Source organism: Rutilus rutilus (assembly GCF_951802725.1).
Source record: "Rutilus rutilus genome assembly, chromosome: 20".
Classification (NCBI taxonomy): Eukaryota; Metazoa; Chordata; class Actinopteri; order Cypriniformes; family Leuciscidae; genus Rutilus; species Rutilus rutilus.
The window spans coordinates 32,591,922-32,612,927 of NC_140225.1; the positions used below are offsets into that span (position 1 = coordinate 32,591,922).

Consider the following 21,006-nt stretch of genomic DNA (forward strand, 5'->3'; position numbering starts at 1 on the left):
CTCCAAGGTGTCGAATGTTGATGTTTGGGCTTAGGTCACCAGTGCAACCGTTCAGCATTATTACATTCATGTTCTTGTGGTACTTTTATTACAATGCTGCTTACACACACACACACACACACACACACACACACACACACACACACACACACACACACACACACACACACACACACACACACACACACACACACACACACACACACACACACACACACACACACACACACACACACACACACACACACACACACACACAACACACACACACATTAGTAGTAACTAACTGTCACCCTCCCCCTCCTTCTTTGATCTGAACATGGATCTGAACTTAAATGGTTGTAATTCATTAATGCTTTCAAATACAGACTTAAGTTCAGTCTCTTTTTGGCATGTTATTTCAGTGAAAGCAACTTAAAAATGAAAGTGTCAAGTTTACTGCACAGCAAATATGAATATTTTTAATTTCATACAAAATATATTTTTACAGAATAATTTGGACTGTAAAATTGCTAGAAAATCAAAGCCATATGTCTAACCAAGTTGTGTTACAAATTTGGCCCGCCAAAAGAAAATAAAGTGCTATTTTCATGGCAGTCAATTTCAAAATGGTTTTCACACGACGAATTTTAAGTTGAAGCTTTCAAATGATAGCTAATAATACAAATATTTATTATTAATAATATGTAATAATATTAATTCCTCCATCACCGCTGTCCAACTAAGCCGTACAGCCGCTTGTTTCGCGGTCACCAGTTCAAAACTTCTCTCATTCCCTTCCGTCTCCTTGTAAACTTGTTTCTCATTGGCTATTGCGAAAGTACTGACATAATCATAGTCATAATCAAAAACATGTTTGATATTATCGGGCGGCCCTGATGTGTCTGTGAGCAGTGTGGGAGGTTTGAGATTTGATCTGTAAATGCCTCACATTACCAGATAATCTGGGCCGAACATCAGATCCGACCAATGTCCTGGACAAGATTTATCCTCAGATTGTCAGGAGGTGAAAATCAGGGATGAATCAGCCTAAAACCTGGAGTGTGAGCTCGGATTTAACTTGTTTCCTAGTCTGGCTTTCTAATAAACCTACAATTGTACACTATGATTATTTTTAGTACTGTGACGGATTGCTTATGTACTTCTATTGTATGTCACTTTGGATGAAAGTGTTTGCTAAATGCATGTATAAGTGCTGTCAAATCGATTAATCGCGATTAATCACATCTAACCTAAAAGTTTGTGTACTGTGTGTGTGTGTGTGTGGGTGTGTATACATTATATATACTGATATATATATAAACACACACACACACACACACACACACACACACACACACATATATATATATAATTTCATTTTATCATTTTTTTACAAACTTATGTTAGATGTGATTAATCACGATTAATTGATTTGACAGCACAAATGAATATACATATAAATAATTACATGATATTAAACACACATGCCAGATTTGACAGTAATGTCATTAGAAAACAATTTTCCATCATCCTTATTATGCCAACGTTTTCTCATTGAAAACGGGTTACTCAGCATTTCAAAACAATGATGTCAAAGAGTATCTGTGTTTCTTTTGGTGAAGTGTGAAACTTCAGAGATGTAATAGTTGCCCTGGAGTGAGAATGAGCTGCTAGTTAACACAACTCTACCACATTACTGAAGCGACTCATCATCGGTTCAGCTGTGAGATGTTTGTCTGATGCAGCGCAACTGTGAGTCTCCAGAGCGATGAGTCTGAGCTCTGAATGCCAGATATCTCACCCTGCAGTCTCACTGGGTTTCATGGTCATTTGTAAAACAACACTGGGATCTAAGAATAGCATTCGATGCCCAATGGCCTCAGCAGAATAAACATCGAATTCAACACTTAATAGAAACCGGAAACTGTTTTGTCTGTAGTGGATTGTTCTGAAAGGAAAGGTTACAAGCATTTGTTGCAAACCTGTTCAATGGTTTATAAAGCAGTATTCTAACCAAGCAAATGTTTCCCCTTTCGAGCAGATGTAGACGTGTCATCTCCGGATGAGAAGTCGGTCATTACGTATGTTTCAACATTATACGATGTCTTCCCGAAAGTTCCGGAAGGCATGGAGGGCATCAGTGCAAATGTAAGTACAGTCACATATTTATACCATGTCTACCCTTGTGAAAAATAGCGCTCTTTAGCATACTTATTACGGAAATACAAGAATATGCTAAATATAATGTTTTCAGGCTCTTAGCTGCATGTTAATTAAAAGTGTATTATGGTTTAAATGTATATTAAATGCAATTAGCTGAGTTTTAGAGTGATTTTAAACCCACTTAAGTAGGATTTAAGAACAACTTTATTTATAATTTCAGAAATACTGCTGAATGTATTTGCGAATACACATTTGTAATGAAGTTGCAATTTAGTACATTTAAAATAGGCCTAATATTAACTTTCAATTTAATATTGAATAACACACTACAGTTTAATTATAATTATAATCAAGTATGTTACATGTTTGTCAACACAAAAGATTATTAAAACAGTGCTTTAAAATGCACTTCTAAGTAAAACTTTAATTTGACAGTATTACAAAGTGCACTTTTTAAAGTGTTGTTAAGTGTGTTAAGACCGAATCATGAAAGTGTAGTTAAGTGTGTTAAGACAGAGTCATGAAAGTGTACTTTTTAAGTGCACTTAAGTGGCCTTTTATTTCATTGGTATCAAATGCAAGTACAGTTTTTTATATATACTTTTAATATTTGAAATGCACAACCAATACAATTTAGCACACTTCTTTTTCGTGTTTGAATTGAAAGTGCTACTAATGCAAATTGCCTGAAATGGATCTTCTGTGTTCAGTGCAAGTTAAATGTGAGCAGTCTGTGTGCTGACGGCACTATAAAGCATATCGTGTCTGTGATCGAAACTCATAAATAGTTCATTTCAGCCTCGACTCTTCTCTGAGGATACTGGGTGGGCTGGTGAATTTGTCTTGGTATATGCAAATAAACTTGGTCTACATTTTTTAATTACATAAGCATTCCATGTTTCTTGGCTTGTTATGCATGGAATTGAACTAAGTTGGAAGCTTTTAAGGAATCTGTTGATTCATTGGAGTCATTCCCAGGACATTGGATAATGCTGTCTGAGGAAGAGAACCAGTATGCTGGTTACCATTTAAGTCTCATTAACCTTGAATCCAACATGCTTGCCATTCTTACATGAATGAGCAAATAAATACAATATGATGGAAGTTTCTTTAGAAAGCCAAGAAGTGACACACACTATAACCTCATAGTGTTGGAAGTATGGCTGTGTTCATATTTCATGGAATTGCAGTGAGATATAGACCTGGATCATAAGACTAAGATGATCGATGTTGTTCCTGAAACAGGATGTGGATATTAAATGGGTGGAATACCAGAACATGGTGATGTACCTCAGCCAGTGGATCAAACACAACGTGACTGTTATGGCAGACAGAAATTTCCCCAGCAATCCTGTGGAACTTAAGGTGAGACGCCTCACCATTTTATTTTGCTTTTAAGAATTTTAATATTTTCAAAACTGATTACTCCTCTGTGGGTTTCCGGAATATGGAAGCCCATTTCCACCACAGAAGAAGAAAATCAGGCTTTTGCACATCATATTTATGCCATAAAAATTTTAATAATGATATAGAAAGTCTTGACTTTTTACTTTTTTAAGGAGTAACAATATTTGTAACGCATTACATTTAAAAGTAACTTTTCCCAACCCTGCTGACAATTATAACTTAGCATGTCATAATGTCTTATAATTATAATGTAGTATGCCTCGATTATGACTTTTTAAGTCATAATTTCCACTTTTTATGTAATATTTATGACACAGCATGTCATAATGTCGGCTTTATCTCGTAATTTTGACTGTCAATTATGACACGTCAAAATTTTACTTAGTATCTCATAATTATGACATAATTTGTACTTTCTCATAATTTCGACTTTTTGTGTCTATAAGAATTTTGACCTGGTATGTCATACTTACGACTTAATTTCCACATTTTTATTTCATAATTATGATGTAGTGTGTCAACATTAAGACTTTAAATGTCATACATTCATTTTTTTTAATCTCAGTATGGCATAATCTGACTTTTCATCTCATAATTACTATTTACCAAAGCATGATTTTTTTTTTTTTTTTTTCTTATGTGGTGGAAAATGAGCTTCAGTACCTGAATGACTAGTTCTTTTTCATGATATTTACCATGCCATGATGCAAAGAAAAGAAAAAAGAAATTATATTCATCCTTATAACAGACCTGCTTTTCTTTATGAGAAATATAATGTCCCATTTCTTTTTTTATCATTATTATTTGGAAACGAGAAATATACAGGCTTGGAGAGTCGTGAGGGGCAGTTTTGTGGTAAACCATTTCTAGGCTGATATTACATTTTGATTTATGAAATTGCAGATATATTTGAAGTAATGATTTGTCAGATATATCAGCCATTTGCTGACATGTATTTTCAGAGATCAGCAGCTGCTAAGACTCTCTGATACTCGCTAACATTAAACATCGCTTAGTGTAATGGAGCCTGAGGCAATTACCTGCACTCGCTCAGAGGATTTACACGGCACATAGGTAGCGTCCCACTCCTGTTAAACAACTATTAAAGACTGGAGGAGCAGCTCCATCTTTCTCCCAGAGTTCAGGTGTTCTGCAGTGCTATCACTCACTGTCTTTTCTTCTGAAATCACACCGCTTTGTTTCGTCTTAACTAACTGTTTTTTACCTTCACAGGCACTTTATACTCAGTATCAACAGTTTAAAGAGAACGAAATACCACCGAAAGAGAATGAAAAGGCCAAAATCAAGCATCTCTACAAAATGCTAGAGGTTTGTATCGTTCATATTTCTTGTAGATTTGCAGTCGTTGACAGATGTAGGGGTGTCTCGAGCTCTGCTGTGTGTTGGGCTGTAGGTGTGGATGGAGTTCGGTCGCATCCAGCTCCCTCAAGGTTTCCATCCCAATGACGTGGAGAAGGAATGGGGCAAGCTGATCGTGGCCATGCTGGAGAGAGAGAAGAGCCTGAGGCCTGAAGTGGACAGGTATGATGTACACACGCTATCTCTCCATCGCTATTTCTTAATGAAGGAATATGGGCATGGATGACATGCATTCCACTGAGGAATTCACTTACAATCTACTTTTTTTTTAAGAACATTTTTAGAAAGGTGTTGTACTGTTTATTCATTTATAACAGTCTGTTTTGTGATTTGTGACTCCTTTCTTTTCAAAGTGGTATTTTAATATCTTAAGGGCCAGATTTACTAAACAGGGCAAATTAGCGTGAGAACGCAATTACAAAACAGCGCCGATGGGAGTGGAAAGTTCTGCGCGTGATTTACTGACGACACGCAAATTACAGAACAAACGCAGTCAGATCATTTCCATAATGACCAACTCAATCTAACACGTCTGGTTTAAGATATGCTTTTTTTGGGGCGGTTAATAATGGCGTAAACATCTGTACATTGAGAAGCGCAAACCGTAGTAAATCACTTTGCATGATTCATTTAAAGGAGCTGTATGTAAGAAATGTATTTCAATTAATCATAAAATGGCCCTGATATGTCACTAGACATTAAGAAATCATGTTTATTTCAAACACTTATATCACTGACAACAGTAGTCCGGCCAGGATATTGTCATTTAAAAAGTGAAGTTGCAGCCCTCAACTGATGTTCATGTTGTCATGTTGTGTTTTGGCCTGAAGCGCCACCCTCCACCTATCTACCAATCACGAAGTCAGTAGTGTTTCGGCATCCGGGTTGCCAGCTCTGCTCTAGTTACCACAGCTACGTAGCAGCCTACGTTCCTGCTGGATCCTGCAGCCTATCTGGCAACCTGGAGTCAGGGGGGAGGGGGAGGGGATACACCGCTCTACAGTAATTTGAAAGTGATTGCAGTACCAGTTTTGGCCACAATCTTACATACGGCTCCTTTAAATAATTGATCTCCTCCCATAAATATTGCGTCTGAAAGGGAAACTCCTACAAATGCATATGCAATAAGTTCAGCCGCAAAAATAACCCTTTTCAGCGCTAATTTTGCCCTGCGTGTCTTTAGTAAATCCTGTCAGTAGGTTTTAACACCAAAAAAGGGTTTGCACTGGAGAAAGATGGTAGTAAATCTGGCCCTATATGTTCTATTTTTATATGAGTGATACAGATTATTTTTGCTATAATTTTTGCTGGTGATATAAAGTTAAGCAACATGTTAAATAATCAGTCAATGATTTTGAATGAGCTTTTTATTTGGCTGTTAAGTTTCTTCAAGACTTTTAGGCTTGGGTAGACTTCATTTTCCACGTTTCCACAGCTTTCATGTAATTGGCCCTATCCCAAATGGCAAAGCTGTGTCCCAATTCAGAGGCTGCGTCCTTCGAAGGCCGATTGTGTCCCAGCGACGTGATGAAGGCTGTCCCAATTCAAAGGCTCCTTCAAACGCGTCCTTTGTTTCCCGTGAAATAAAGGATACAACAGATGCATCCTTCCCTGCCTACCGTACCCTATAATTCCTTGCGCCGATGACGACAGGATTTTATTTGAGAGAAATTTTCTCTTTTAAATGCAAGTATTGGGTTTCAACTAACTCTAATATCTAATGATTCAAATGTAAAAACTTTAAAGCGGTTCAAATGTTGACTCGTCTCTTACTAAGATATGATTTTATATAGTTTATACTCTTAATTATGTACAGAATTGGACCACGGTGAACATATTTAAACAGGTTGTGATCCTTGTTTTCAGACAGTTTAATATAACTTCCAGAAAAGTCCAGTACATACGTTACCGCCACTCGTCAACGGCTCGTCAACCTATAGGCTAGACCAACATATTTTACAACGCTCAGTCCAACCTTCGAAGGATGCATCCTCTGAATTGGGACACAGCTTTCATGTGCACTTGTGGATTTCAGAAGGGTGCTCGTGAGCGTCCCCTTTGTGGTCAAAATGCACGCTTTTGCTGATTCTGCAAACCCGCAATGTTTTTTTTTTTCAGTTGCAAAGTGTTTTGATTAAAAGTGTGTCATCACTTATAAATGTCCACTAAAATATCTCAACATAATGCAAAGTGACACATTTAAGTGAAGGGATCAAGGTTGGGCATGTGCATGTCCCAGTTAGCTCTTGCTGGTAGATACTTTGACTCATATGGACATTTTTAAAAGCAAAGATGTCAGTATCAGATCTGGTGGGCCCAGCAGTGCAGCCAAGTAACTGCCATTGAATGCTAATGATGGCACTCTTCATATACTGTAGTCCAGCTTGCTATTAGTCTGTCCGCTGAAAGTGTAACACGGCGGTGCTGTCGAAGCACCAGAGATTAGTTTTTTTTTTATGAGAAAACATGGTGTTGGAAATCACCTGGAAATATTTGGAAATCACTCTATTCTCTAGTGTTGTATTTATACGTGATTATATAACAACAGACATAAATGGTTAAATGACTGAAAGGACTGAAGGCGTGTGGTGTCTAGTGTGGCACACCCTCGTCTCTCACAGTCTGAACCTGTGCGGGATCACGAGCGCTCAGGGTTTGACCCGGGGCTGATGTTCGTGTGGGCTGGCTCTTCTGCCAGCGCTGGGAGCCTATAAGTAGCAGTGACTGGAAGCGTGCGCTGTCAGAAGGGCTTTAGATGGCAGGTGGGGTGGGAAACGCCGTTCTCTGGGCCGGACAAACACATAGTTAGCCTGTTATGATGCACTGTAACCTGGTGTACGGCAGTAGCACCTCATCAGTGAGTGACAGCACTTTAACCAGCCTGGGCTCTGCTGAAAACCTGCTGTCGGGAGCACACGAGCCTCTGTCCAGCACCCCGCTTTACCTCAATAACAGCTGTGTGTATGGACCCAGGTGAGCGAGACACATGCTTCAGGGAGAGAGCACTCAGTGCAAAACCTGCCGTCTGACTGTATCTGTCTTCTGTTCATAGGCTTGAGATGCTCCAGCAGATTGCAAACAGAGTCCAGCGAGACTGCATAGCCGGAGAGGACAAGTTAGCGCTCGCTAGGACGGCTCTTCAGTCGGTGAGTTCAGACGTTCAACAGTACGTTATGAATATTGGCGAATTGTTTTTCTTTGTCTTTCGTTAGTCGCTGGGGATTTGCTAAATGCATAAATGTAAGTGTCTTGATTGACATTAATTATCACATACCTGTAATAAGACCAGTGGAGTAAGAAAAAAATAAATCTTAATATGTTAATTTTACTTTCACTAAGTAAATTTAGATTTATTATTTTAAGGATGTTTAGATGTTATGTTTTTCGATTGCACAGGTGTGACAGTCATTTCTGTGTATAAAATAAAACTAATCTCTGATGCATAACAGGGCTGGGCAATATCATTTTAAACAACTATACTATATAATATACAGAACCTGTTAAAAGTTTGGAGACATTATCATTTTTTAATGTACATTAATGGAGTCTCTTCTGCTCACCAAGGCTGCATTTATTTGATCAAAAATACAGTAATATTGTGAAATAGCCGTTTATAGTGTAATTTATTCCTCAGATGAAAGCTGAATTTTCAGCATCATTTCTTCAGTGTCACATGATAATCATTCTAATATGATGATTTGAAACATTTCTGATTAATATCAACGTTGAAAACAGTTGCTTTAGATTTAGATTTTTGTGGAAACCATGACACATTTTTTTTCTTTCTCAGGATTCTTTGATGAATAGAAAGTTCAATGAAAACAGCATTTATTTGCATTTATTAAAACATTTATTAAATAGAAATCTTTTGTAGCATTATAAATGTCTTCACTGTCACTTTTGATCAATTGAATGCATCCTTGATGAATAAAAGTATTAATTTATCCACAAACGTTTGAATGTTATCATTTCCACAAAAAGTGTTAAGCAGCAAAAACTGTTTTCAACATTGATAATAATTATTATAAATGTAAAAAAAAAAATATATATATATATAGATACGGTTAGGATATGTATATATATATATATATATATATGTATACATTTTAAAATCATTATTTAAAAAAAAAAAAATAATAATTATTGGAAATTTTGCAGCAGCAAAGGTATGTGGTTTATGATTTTCTTACACTGTAAATCTGAAAGGAAATGAATATTTCCTCCAGGATGCGAAGCGTTTGGAATCAGGGATCCAGTTCCAGAATGAAGCGGAGATCGCAGGCTATCTTCTGGAGTGTGAGAATCTACTGAGGCAGCAGGTGGTGGACATTCAGCTTCTACTCGACGGAAAATTCTACTTGGCTGATCAGCTCGTTCAAAGGTCAGAAAGTGAATCAGTCGACTTCATTTCTGTCAGGACCACTATCGTCAAATATGATTGACAGTTAGCATACGGTTAGGATTGGCGGTGTGGTTCTGTTCTGGGCAAGAACTATTCCATGCAGTCTAGCATGAATAAGAGCAATAACCCCCCTCAGGGTAGACAGAACAGAACCAACATGAATGTATTGCAGATATCATTATTTCAAGATTTTAAAGTACAACATAATTAGAGAATTTAGTCTGATTCAAGGGGAATCTGAATGCCAAATCCTGACTGAGAGAGGAGGAGCTGGGGAGGGAGGAGGGTAATTCACTCCTGAGAAACGCCATAGCTGCTGATAATACTGAAGGAGCTTATATATGAATACAGTGATTGGCATCGTATTCCTATAGGTAGACGTGGATCAGCTGAGAGTCACTGATGCGAGCTTGACTAACGTGACCTGCCAGAACTGACGCTACACTTGATTATTAAAGATAATCCTCAAAATGAACAATAGAAACAATGTCAATGTCACTTTATTTATAAAGCACTATTTAATTTATAGACCATTAAAAGGACTTTAAAATCTACTCTATAGCGGACCGGCAACCAGCGTAATGACGTTAATGTGGGTGTGATGTGTTCATGGAAACTGTGCCGCTCTCTTGTGCTCCCTCAGGGTATCTAAGCTGCGTGACGACCTGTTGGCTTTGAGAAGCGAGTGCTCCACCGTCTACAGCAAAGGACACACACTGACCTCAGAACAGACCAAGATGATGATCTCCGGCATCACGCAGAGTTTGAACTCCAGCTTTTCCCAAAGCCTCAGCGCCGGAGGCCTGGTCAGTACGGGCCCTGCAATGACCCCATCCATGAGCCCCAGCATGCAGCCTGCCTCGGTCCAGGCGTACCTCAGCACCGGTGGAGGAGGAGGAGGAGGAGGAGGAGGAGGAGGAGGAGGAGGAGGAGTGGAGCCCGGGGTCCTTCAGCAGCTCAAACACATGCAGATCCGCAAGCCCTTGCTCAAATCCTCATTCCTGGATCCTAACTTGACCGAGGATGAGGTTAATTTGAAGTTCGTGCAGGATCTGCTCAACTGGGTTGAGGAAATGCAGGTGTGTTTAAGACTTCCTTCTGTTAGTGCACTGCGAAATAATCATTCTCAAGGCCCGTTCACACCAAGAACGATAACGATATAATTCAAAAAATCGTTCTAGATATAAAAGACAACTGTAACGATAATGTCACAGGGAAACAATATCGTGGAATCACTTTCTGAACGATTTATTTACAGCTGATGAATGATAAAAACATTGGCAGCCAATCAGAATCAATCCTGCTTTTAAAGATCTTTAGCATTTAAAGCGGCTGAGGACAAAACTGCAGCATGTGCTTATTATAGACAGAACAATATAGTCTGCTGATGTGGACGCTAATATACTTATCATTAAAGTTATCTTTAAAGTCCCCCTGTAGTCAATTTTATCCCTTAAATCTTTGATCATCAAAATTACATAAACATTTTTTTTCCTTGAATTTTTTTTTTCATGTCTTAAAATATCTTGAATGTAACTCGACACCCTTGCCTCATTTAGTATACGCGGTCTATGAATATGCAAATGAGCCCCGCCTCCACTCACTCGCTCAGCTCAGAGATCCACTGGTTGACGATCACACGTTGATCTGATTGGTTACAAGGTAGTTTGTGACGTCAGAAACACCAGCGATTTCAAAGCGTGTGTTTGAGACTGTCTTTGGTTCACTGCAGTTTTAAGGAGGAAATACTCAGCAATGGTGTCGACGTATGAACTTAGACACGGTTTGTCAAAAACACCACATAGACATATAAACAACATTAAAAGCTGGATTTTCACCACAGGGGGGCTTTAATATAGTCATCGTAATTTGCCCTGTTTAGTAAATCTGGCCCTTATGGTGTTTAAAAAAAAAAACTATAATTTGCTTGAGAAGCAAAACTGTGTAATTGTTTCTATTTTTACTGCAAGACAAACGTATGTGTGGTGAGGTTATTAACTGATGTTTTTTGTCTCTGAAAGGTTCAGCTGGATCAAGCGGAATGGGGATCCGATCTACCGAGTGTTGAATCAAATTTAGGGAATCATAAAGATTTCCACAAAGCCATCGAAGACTTCCAGATGAGCATTAAAGAAGCCAAAATGAGTGAGGTAAGGCAAATCATTACTTTAAATAAAAAAATGGCCCAAGTCATTGACCAAACCCAAATGACTTTCTGTGGAAAATTGTCATTTTTTTGGTATTTTTAAGTATTACTTAACATCTTATGTATATATATATATATATATATATATATATATATATATATATATATATATATATATATATATACAGTATATACCTGCAAATAATTGTCTTAAAAAAATGACCTTCCCTGTGTCACCCCCACAGAGTCAGATGACCCAGCCGTTCAAGCAGAGTTACTCTGAGAAGCTCAACAAGTTAGAAAGCCAGTACAGGAGGCTTCTGGTAAATCAACTAAAGATCTGCCTTGAGTTCCCACCGTCCGTCAGAGCTGTGCGTCTGAGCTTCTTGTGCTTCTGTGTTTGCAGAAATGCTCGAGTGAGAGGCAGAAACACCTGGAGAGCCTGCATGACTTCGTGTCCCGGGCCACTCAGGAGCTCATCTGGCTCAACGAGAAGGAGGAAGAGGAAGTGGCTTTCGATTGGAGTGAACGAAACAGTAACGTTTCCAGGAAGAGGGATTATCATGCAGTAAGTCCACCCAACCCACAGTCTCAAATCTCAAGTCTAGTTTATTTATAAGAGCTCTTTCCACTACAAAGCACCTTGTTGCATGTTAAGGTGCAGGTTCTTGGAGAAGAGGCTGGATAGATATCTGTGGCAGAAACATCTTCATATGTGTGTGTTTCCACAGGATCTCATGAGAGAACTGGATGACAAGGAAGGGGTGATCAAGTCAGTGCAGGAGAAGGCGGAGAGCCTCTTGCTGGAGAACCATCCTGCCAGATTGACCATCGAGGTCATTTGAAACTAATTTTCCATCTGAACTCCTCCTAAAGCTCATCAGGACTTTGTTTTCTTAAGTGGAACTGAAATGGAGGAGTTTGGCAGAATGCTCACGCTGTTCTTTTCCATGTAATGAAAGGGAGTGGGACGGTTATATGATGAGAGTAGTTATGGTTAGGCAAACTTTTTGGACATTATTTTCCTCTAAAGTCATTTTTCACAAAAAATCTTCCCTTCTGCTCTTCGCATATTTACATTTGCCATCACCATGGGCCGTATGAGAATATAGAGCAGCAGTCACATGGACCACCTTCATGATATTTTCATGGTGCTTTTGTTTGTGTTTTTGGAGTTTTGGCAGCTTCCATCTCCATTCAAGTTGATTGTATGAAAAAGAGCATTGAACATTCTGTGAAAACTCCTGTTCCGTTAAAGAACGTTTTTATGAGAGTAATATAAAATAAAATAATAAAATAAAATACAAATAAATCAGTAAACTGTAAACTCAGTAAACTGATTAAAATATAGATATTCCCTCTAACTGTATGGTAACATTTAATTACTATTTTATTTTTTATTTTACCATAAAAAAAAAAAAAAAAAGTTTTTATAAAAAACTTAAACTGAGTAAATACATATATGTCCCCTCTAACTTTATGGAAACAATTTATTTTTCACTTTATTAATATTGTGTTTTTTTATTTATTTTACTATCCCAAATTAAATTAAATTAAATTAATATTTTAATTTAAATCATATTTTCTCTCTAACTGAATGGAAACATTTTATTACTTTTTTTTTTTTTTTTTTACCGTTCCAAAATTAAATTTAAATTAAATAAATAAATAAAATTAACTGTATGGAAACACTTTGTTAATATTTAGTTTTTTATTTTACCATTGCATAAAGACATGAAATGAAATAAAATGAAATGAAATCAGAGTAAATGCATATCCGTTCCCCCTAACCGTGTCCATCTGTGAACCAGGCGTACAGAGCGGCGATGCAGACTCAGTGGAGCTGGATACTGCAGCTCTGTCACTGTGTGGAGACACATCTCAAAGACAACGCCGTCTACTTCGACGTGAGTTACACTGCTAGTTTTAGCATAACACATGTTCATGACATGTGACAGTTCATGACCGTTACTCTCCTTATAGTTTTTCAGCGATGCCAAAGAGTCGTTGGATTACCTTAAGAGTCTCCAAGATGCCATCCACAGAAAGTACAGCTGTGACCGAAGCAGCAGTTTACACCGGCTCGAGGATCTGATTCAGGAGTCCATGGTTAGTTCGCTTACACACAATAAATGCATGCAATTATTTGGAGAGTTCAATTTCTTCAGATTCTCCTCCCTGTCCTTTAATGTGTAGTTGTATGTGCATGACTGAGGCCGGATCGATGTTTGTTCTTCACAGGAGGAGAAAGAGCAGCTTCTGAAGTACAGCAGCACTGTGGGTGGGCTAGTGGGTCGGGCCAAGGCCGTCGTTCAGCTCAAGGCTCGCAACCCGGAGAATCCCATCAGATCCTCCATCCCCGTCAAAGCCATCTGTGACTACCGCCAGATAGAGGTACGGTCGCCGCCACACAACTTCTAAACTTCAAAAACATTAAAAATAGTAATGTTTCCAAACTTTTGGCCTGTACTATATATATATATATATATATATATATATATATATATAAAGGGGGTAAAAATTGTTTCTTTCTTTCTCAAAACACTGAGTTTTGATTTCTAAGTCATCAATTTATGTATGTGTTTTCACACATGATCAGTGGGTGTAGGTAATCGGGAAATGATAGTGGCATTTAAATGGCAGTGTTTTCTAAATGAAACACAAGAGCTGTTAGTTTTGAGTGATGTGTGTAATGTAGAGGTTTGTAGTTGTAGATGGTTTCACTGAGTGAACTTCAAGTTCCACTTTTAGTGTCTAAGCAGTTTGAAAAAACTGTAACAGCAGTGTCTGCTATAAAACACTTCGTGACCCGTCTCTCCTCAGATCACCATCGGCAAAGAAGATGAATGTGTTCTAGTGAGTAATTCTCACAGGGCAAAGTGGAAGGTGATCAGTCCATCTGGAAATGAGGCCATGGTCCCTTCGGTCTGCTTTAGTGTTCCTCCACCCAACAAGGAGGCCGTTGAAATGTCCAGCAGGTGAGGGCATTCTGGGAGTTCATTTTATTAAATATTTTTATTTAGTTTGGGAAATAGAAGTAGTGACAGATCGTGTCTTCTGTATTGTGACTTGCATACGAGTATAACAGATTATCAAAAAAAAAGAAAAAAAAATGGTGATGACTTGGTTCTATGCATTGTTTGTTGATTGGTTGACTCGTGGCATTCAAAAGCGTATGCAGATGAGCGTGAGGGGCGGAGTTTAAGCGCACTCAGTGATTGGAGAATCCTGTCTGACGTTTATACTGGAAGATCCAATTATGACATTTTGATTAAACATTACGAGGTCATTTTTTTAATATGAACCATATGCACATGCATTATATAACCGTATAACATGCATTAGAAAACAGAGTGAAGAGTACCAATTTATGTCTAAATATGATACAATACAGTAATTGTTTAAATAAAGGAGGTCTCTTTAGGGGCTTTCGCACCGGAGGAACGTTTTCACAGTTTCTAGAAATATTGGCGGACGTTCCGGGATTTTGGCGTGTTCACACCGCAGGAACTAGGAACGAGTTTAGTTGTAGGAACTCCTTTTGGAGGAACTAATTTAGCTCATACTTCAGAGTCGGGTATAAACCAGCACTATAGGATCTACAGTGCCGTTAGTGTTCGCTGATTGGCCGAACGCACGTGAAACACCAGCACCCGCCATTTTTAAAAAGCTGTGTGAACACACAGATTATAGCCTATATATTTACTCCAGAAACTAACTCTTTGAACATGTAAAACAGTGATAGATTGACCTCTTGACCTTTACGCTGAGGAGAAAACCTAACACAACTTTGAGGAGACCAAGAGAAACATGATTATGTATTTCTGCTCAGCAACACTGGACATCAACCACACGACACACGCTAATACCTTTTCATTACGGTCTACTTTCTATGTATAACAGTATCTAATAACATATTAGACAGGAGTGTTAGACAGATCGTAAACTAATGAACACGGAGAGTGCGAGCGCTGTGTGTTCAGTCGTTCTCAGCGCTGTCAAAATAAAAGTCACAACAACAAGCGAGTCTCACGTCACTTCAGAGTTCCTACTGGCGGTGCGAACGCAAGCAGGAAAACGTTCCTAGGGGAACCATTAGCTCTCGGGGAAACACCCTGGAGGCTCGTTCCTAGAACTAAGTTTCTAGAACTAACTGGTGCGAAAGCCCATTATATTTGTCCTTTATCATTCCCATTCAATGCTCACATTTAATATTAAATATAATACTTGGTTCTCTTTCTCTCACTCCACCAGGATTGAGCAGCTGTATCAGAATGTTCTGGCTCTGTGGCATCACTCTCACGTCAACATGAAGAGCGTCGTGTCCTGGCACTATCTGATGACTGACATCCGTGCCATCCGCAAGAGCACCGTTGCCTCGGTACAAACCTTCTGTTTGCGTGTGCTTTGAGACTACAGTTATGTTTTTTAAAACATAGTCAACTTATAGTGCAATGTTAATTTTCCTCCCTAGATCAAGACCTTATTGCCAGGTGATCACGAGCAGGTGCTGGGCAGCCTGACGTCCCACTTCGAGGACTTCTTGAGGGACAGCGATGAATCCGATGTTTTCACCGTGGCTGATTGTGCCCAGCTGGAGAAGGAGGTTCTGGCTTGTAAGGAGTATTATGAGGAACTCCTCAAATCTGCAGAAAGAGGCAAGTTACTGTACACTCACACACACACACACACACACAGACACGCCCATATACAGTCAAACCAAAAGTTATTCAGACACTAGATATAATTTTTTTTTTTTTTTTAACTAGTGTGTGCAGGACACTATAGTTCATTTATGTAAGTGAGGAGAGCAAAATAAAGTAAACCGTGACATACCTAAAAATTCTTCATACAGTGACTACCAGTAAAATTTATTAAAATTTGGGAGCAAAAATGACTCAGACACTTTGAGCTGATCATGTTTTGCTGAAGTGTTTTGTCTTTAATTGCTAATGCTCTTTTTACACACAGACTGAACAAAATGAAGCATTGCTTGGTGATTGGTTGAGCTAAACTGGTATTATCTAATTGTGTAGTTAAATTTAACAGCTGACAGATATTCAACATAATTCATGTGTGAGACAGTCTAACAGAAGGATGGACAAAACCAGTGAAATATCAACTGATCTGATAACTCTGAGTTCTTGTCATATTTTATTACCATTTTCTAAACTATAGCGAAAAAACTGTGATAATGTGAGAAATGTTGAAGGTGTCTGAATAAATGTTGGTTTGACTGTGCAACAAAGGGACCAGAAGTCATGCATTTTCAGACAGTGGCCATATCAGGAAACCAGGGCAACAGGGACTGATAGTAATGAACTGCGGGGGTGTCTAGACTAGAGAATAGTTGAACTATACGTTTGAATTAGCAGTGACTGGTGCCACCAGACATTAAGCACGTGTTCTCCTAAGCCTAGAATGTAGAAGAATGTCTACCTGTCTGTTGAAATTCAAATGCATACCCACAAACACTTGCTCTCTAATTTCTAATGTTGATGAGAAATTAGAGAGCAAGTGTTTGTGGGTATGCATTTGAATTTCAACAGACAGTTGAACTACAGTATACAGTACAGTATCTAAAACCATTATGTAATTAACTATGTAAAAATTACTGAGTGCACTTTAAATATTTCTGTTTTTGTTGCTCTTGTTGAGACGTTTCATAAGTTCACTATATCTGCTGTCTGTAGTCTAATAATGAAGTCCTGAAATATGAATTGTCTGCAAGATTTACATGCACATACTCAAGTGTTAGATCAGTTCGGCTTAGATGTGTTGTCACAAGCTACGTTTTCAATGCATTTTCTCAAAGAAACAGAAACAGGCAAACAAACTATCAATTATTGCATGGACATGATGTCTCACTGATGTAATATGCATTGCCCTCTGGTGGTCAACAGAAGAACACGAGGAGTCTGTGTACAACCTCTTCATAACTGAGGTGCGTAACTTCCGCATGCGTGTGGAGGGTCATGAGGAACAGCTGATCAGGAAAATACGTACTCCGCTAGACAGAGATGACCTGCAGGAGTGTCTTCTGCGCATCACCGAACAGGAGGTTTGATCTTCAGCTTCCTTTTTTGGATGTCCAGTGTAAAATCTGGATGCTGAAACAAAAACAATTTCTGTAATACATCTGGCCTCTCCTTCTCACTCATTCCAGAAAAAGAAGGTAGAGCTGGATAGGTTGAAGGAAGACCTGGAGACCCTGAGAGAGAAGTGTGAAGTTTTCCTCAGGCAAGCATCCGCCTCTCCATCCGTCCCCACGCTTTCCTCTGAGCTCAGCATCCTCACCCAGAGCACCAACCAGGTCTACTCCATGTGCTGCATCTACCTGGAGAAGTGAGTCTTTACTCAGTCCTCAAATGAGATGTGTTTAGAGTAAAGATGAGTATTACTGATGTGACCTAGTGGTTAGAAGATGTGCTTCAGCACCGAGCTGCTCATGCAAGCATTGTTTTAATCTGGCTTGTGACACTTCCCCACATTCTCTGATCTCTGTTTGGTCTTTGCTTTCTTCAAAAAGATAGAAAAGGATCTTGCGCATTTTTCAATCCACATTTGACATGATTCCAAGATATAAGATCCTTCCAAAAAGAGTAAAAAAGCTCAATGCTTGAAATTCATTTGCTGCGTATCCCAAACAAGGATTACATGCTGAAATTCTAGCAATCTCTAGCAAAAAATACTTGATTCTTGAGTCTTGAGTCTTGATTTTGTTTTTGGGCTCTACTAAAATAGGATTTTATGCTTGAATGTTCAAAAAACACCTTATGTTTCCCATATTCTCCATTGTTGCAGCTCCTCTCTTCCCAGTCTGTCAGTAACGCTCTGTTTAGTTCCTGTCTCTATGAAGCCCCTCTTTCTGAAAAGCACACTGTGCTCTGATTGGTTGGCTGGAGCAGTGTGTTGTGATTGGTTGAGCGCTTCGAGTGTGTTTGGGAAATGTCCCGCCCCTTACCATAACCGCCAGTTTAGCACACTACTAACTAACTAACTCAACCAGGCCCCGCCCCTTTATTCTGCGTATGAATTACTTAAATGAGGAATATTGTGACGATCATTCCCGGAAGAAACTCAAGACTACAATGGTTTGAACTTCAGGGAGTTCAAAAATAGTGACACTGATATAGAGAATAACTCCCACTGGAGGGACTTTGGAAACCTTTTTCAAGCTCAAACAGCAACTTTACACACTAAAAAAGATGAACATGGAAAAAAAAGCATAATATGAATCAGTGAGAAAGGGCTGCTTTATCATTTCTATCTTACTTGTTTGACTTGATTATCTTTTACACTCAGGCTGAAGACAGTGAGCTTGGTGGTGAAACACAGTCAGAGTGCCGAAGCTCTGGTCAAACTTTATGAAGCCAAGTTGTGTGAGGAGGACACAATCAATGCTAATATCAAATCTATCGATGGTGTTGTGAGCACTCTCAAGGTAATAAACTCTCATTGTATCTTTGAAAATACTGTCTCGATGATGGTTTAATCATGGAACGTCTTTGACTTAACACTTTTGATCGTGATTTTTAGCAATGGAGATCTGAAATCGATGAAAGACGCGAGGTATTCCATGACTTGGAAGACGAGCTGCAAAAGGCACGAGTGGTCAGCGAGCGCATGTTCAAAACGCACAACGAGAGAGACTTTGATTTGGATTGGCACAAGGAGAAGGCTGACCAGCTCAAAGAACGATGGCAAAACATCCACTCTCAGATTGAAAACAGGTCATTAAGTTTAGGGATTATTGTGTTTTTCATTTATTTATTACATATACATTTATGCATTTGGCAGACACTTTTATCCAAAGCGACGCATTGCATTTAGGTTATACATTTTATCTGGAATCAAAACATTACTTTGGCATCGCTAGCATCATGGTCTACCATATGAGCTAGAGGAATGCATGTAGCTTAATGCATGTACATTGATTTTGATAATGGATACATCATTATGGATGATGTATTTGTGTTTCTTTGTATTCAGGCTCCGAGACCTGGAAGGCATCAGCAAATCTCTTAAGTATTACAAAGACACATACAACAGCCTGGATGAATGGAGCAAAGAAATGGAAGCCAAGCAACTCAAGGCCCAAGAGAATCAACCTGAGGACAGCAAGGCGTTGGCCGAGTTCCTTAACCAGCAGAAAGTATGAAGAAAAAAAAAGTTTAGGTAAACTGTATATGTCCATCTAGTTTACTAGCATCAAATCCTAATAATTTGCTTTATTTCTAGGTTTTGGTTGCAGAAATCGAGCAAAAACAGAGCAAAATTGAGGAGTGCCAGAAGTATTCAGAACATTATGCAGTTGGAGTGAAAGTAAGGCAAAATTATTACTTTAAAATATTCTGACATAACAAAATATATGGTAACATGGTAATAAAAATTTTTGTCTTCGGTATTCTAAGGTATACTGTCTCATGTGAATAATGGGTTGCACTTTATTTTACTGTACGTACACTTACATGTTCTTACCTAAGAAAGTAGTAAGCAAGACGAGGTAACTACATGGTTAGGTTTAGGGGTAGGTTCAAGGTTAGTACCTAGTTATTACCCAGTTATTATAATTACTATAATAAGTACATAGTATGTACATTTGGAACAGGACTGTAAAGTAAAGTGCTACCGAATATTGTAATCATGTAGTACCATGGTATTACCAAATGACACCAGTACTTTATCATCGTACCATTATAGTAATTTTATGTGGAAGTGGAATACCCTTAAATACTTCCTCCCCTGGGAAACAATACAATAAAAACAATTAAGCAGATAGCAAAGAAACTTTTATTTAAGTGTTTTCTATTTATAGTGTGTTTTCCCATCCTTTTTTTTCTTTAAGGACTATGAACTGCAGTTGATGACTTATAGAGCCATGGTTGACTCTCAGCATAAATCCCCAGTGAAGAGGAGGAAGATGCAGAGTTCCTCTGATGTCATCCAGCAGGAGGTACGAGAGAAATATAACCTATTTTCATAGGCTTACACTGCTATTCTTTTGATTTTGTTTGAGTATGTATGTCTTTGTTTCCCTCCTCAGTTTATGGACCTTCGTACACGTTACACAGCCCTGGTTACTCTCATGACACAGTATGTGAAGTTTGCAGGTGAAACACTGAAGAGGGCGGAAGAGGATGAGGTAAGGCAATTGTTGACTTTTTCTTGTCTTTCATGCTTCATCGAATAGAGTTGATTAGCATTAGCATTATAGCTGAAATGCTAATGTTCCCTTTCCCTTTTTTTCATTGCATGTTATTTAGCAAGGCTTTGCTCCCAGCCATGTTCCATTAGAGCAATCACACACACCCAAACATGCTGCACACATATTTATTACACTCTTTCCTGCAATTCAAAATGTTGTTCGGTGCTTGGAAATATATTTTGATACAAAATAGCACATATTGCTGTATTTTGTATCATTGCTGTTGACCTTGTCTCTTGGGAAAGCATGTCCTGGAAAAATGCTGAAGAGTATATGCAAACACTTGGTGGTGGTGTTGTTTTTTCAGCCTTTATTGGT

At 38.5% G+C, this 21,006-nt stretch overlaps 1 protein-coding gene across 1 annotated transcript in view; it reads left to right on the forward strand.

Moving 5' to 3' along the window:
* The window catches only part of dst (dystonin), a 197,152-nt gene that overhangs the window by 79,436 nt on the left and 96,710 nt on the right, over positions 1 to 21,006 (forward strand). The window contains 25 exon segments of the mRNA XM_084391266.1: positions 2,024 to 2,130; positions 3,391 to 3,510; positions 4,786 to 4,881; positions 4,967 to 5,094; positions 7,985 to 8,078; positions 9,159 to 9,313; positions 9,978 to 10,413; positions 11,356 to 11,484; positions 11,726 to 11,803; positions 11,887 to 12,048; positions 12,212 to 12,316; positions 13,292 to 13,387; positions 13,464 to 13,589; positions 13,722 to 13,874; positions 14,304 to 14,458; positions 15,735 to 15,861; positions 15,955 to 16,138; positions 17,384 to 17,541; positions 17,647 to 17,825; positions 18,786 to 18,924; positions 19,020 to 19,213; positions 19,473 to 19,635; positions 19,722 to 19,805; positions 20,329 to 20,436; positions 20,527 to 20,625. Coding sequence (XP_084247392.1) covers positions 2,024 to 2,130; positions 3,391 to 3,510; positions 4,786 to 4,881; positions 4,967 to 5,094; positions 7,985 to 8,078; positions 9,159 to 9,313; positions 9,978 to 10,413; positions 11,356 to 11,484; positions 11,726 to 11,803; positions 11,887 to 12,048; positions 12,212 to 12,316; positions 13,292 to 13,387; positions 13,464 to 13,589; positions 13,722 to 13,874; positions 14,304 to 14,458; positions 15,735 to 15,861; positions 15,955 to 16,138; positions 17,384 to 17,541; positions 17,647 to 17,825; positions 18,786 to 18,924; positions 19,020 to 19,213; positions 19,473 to 19,635; positions 19,722 to 19,805; positions 20,329 to 20,436; positions 20,527 to 20,625 — 3,575 coding nt within the window.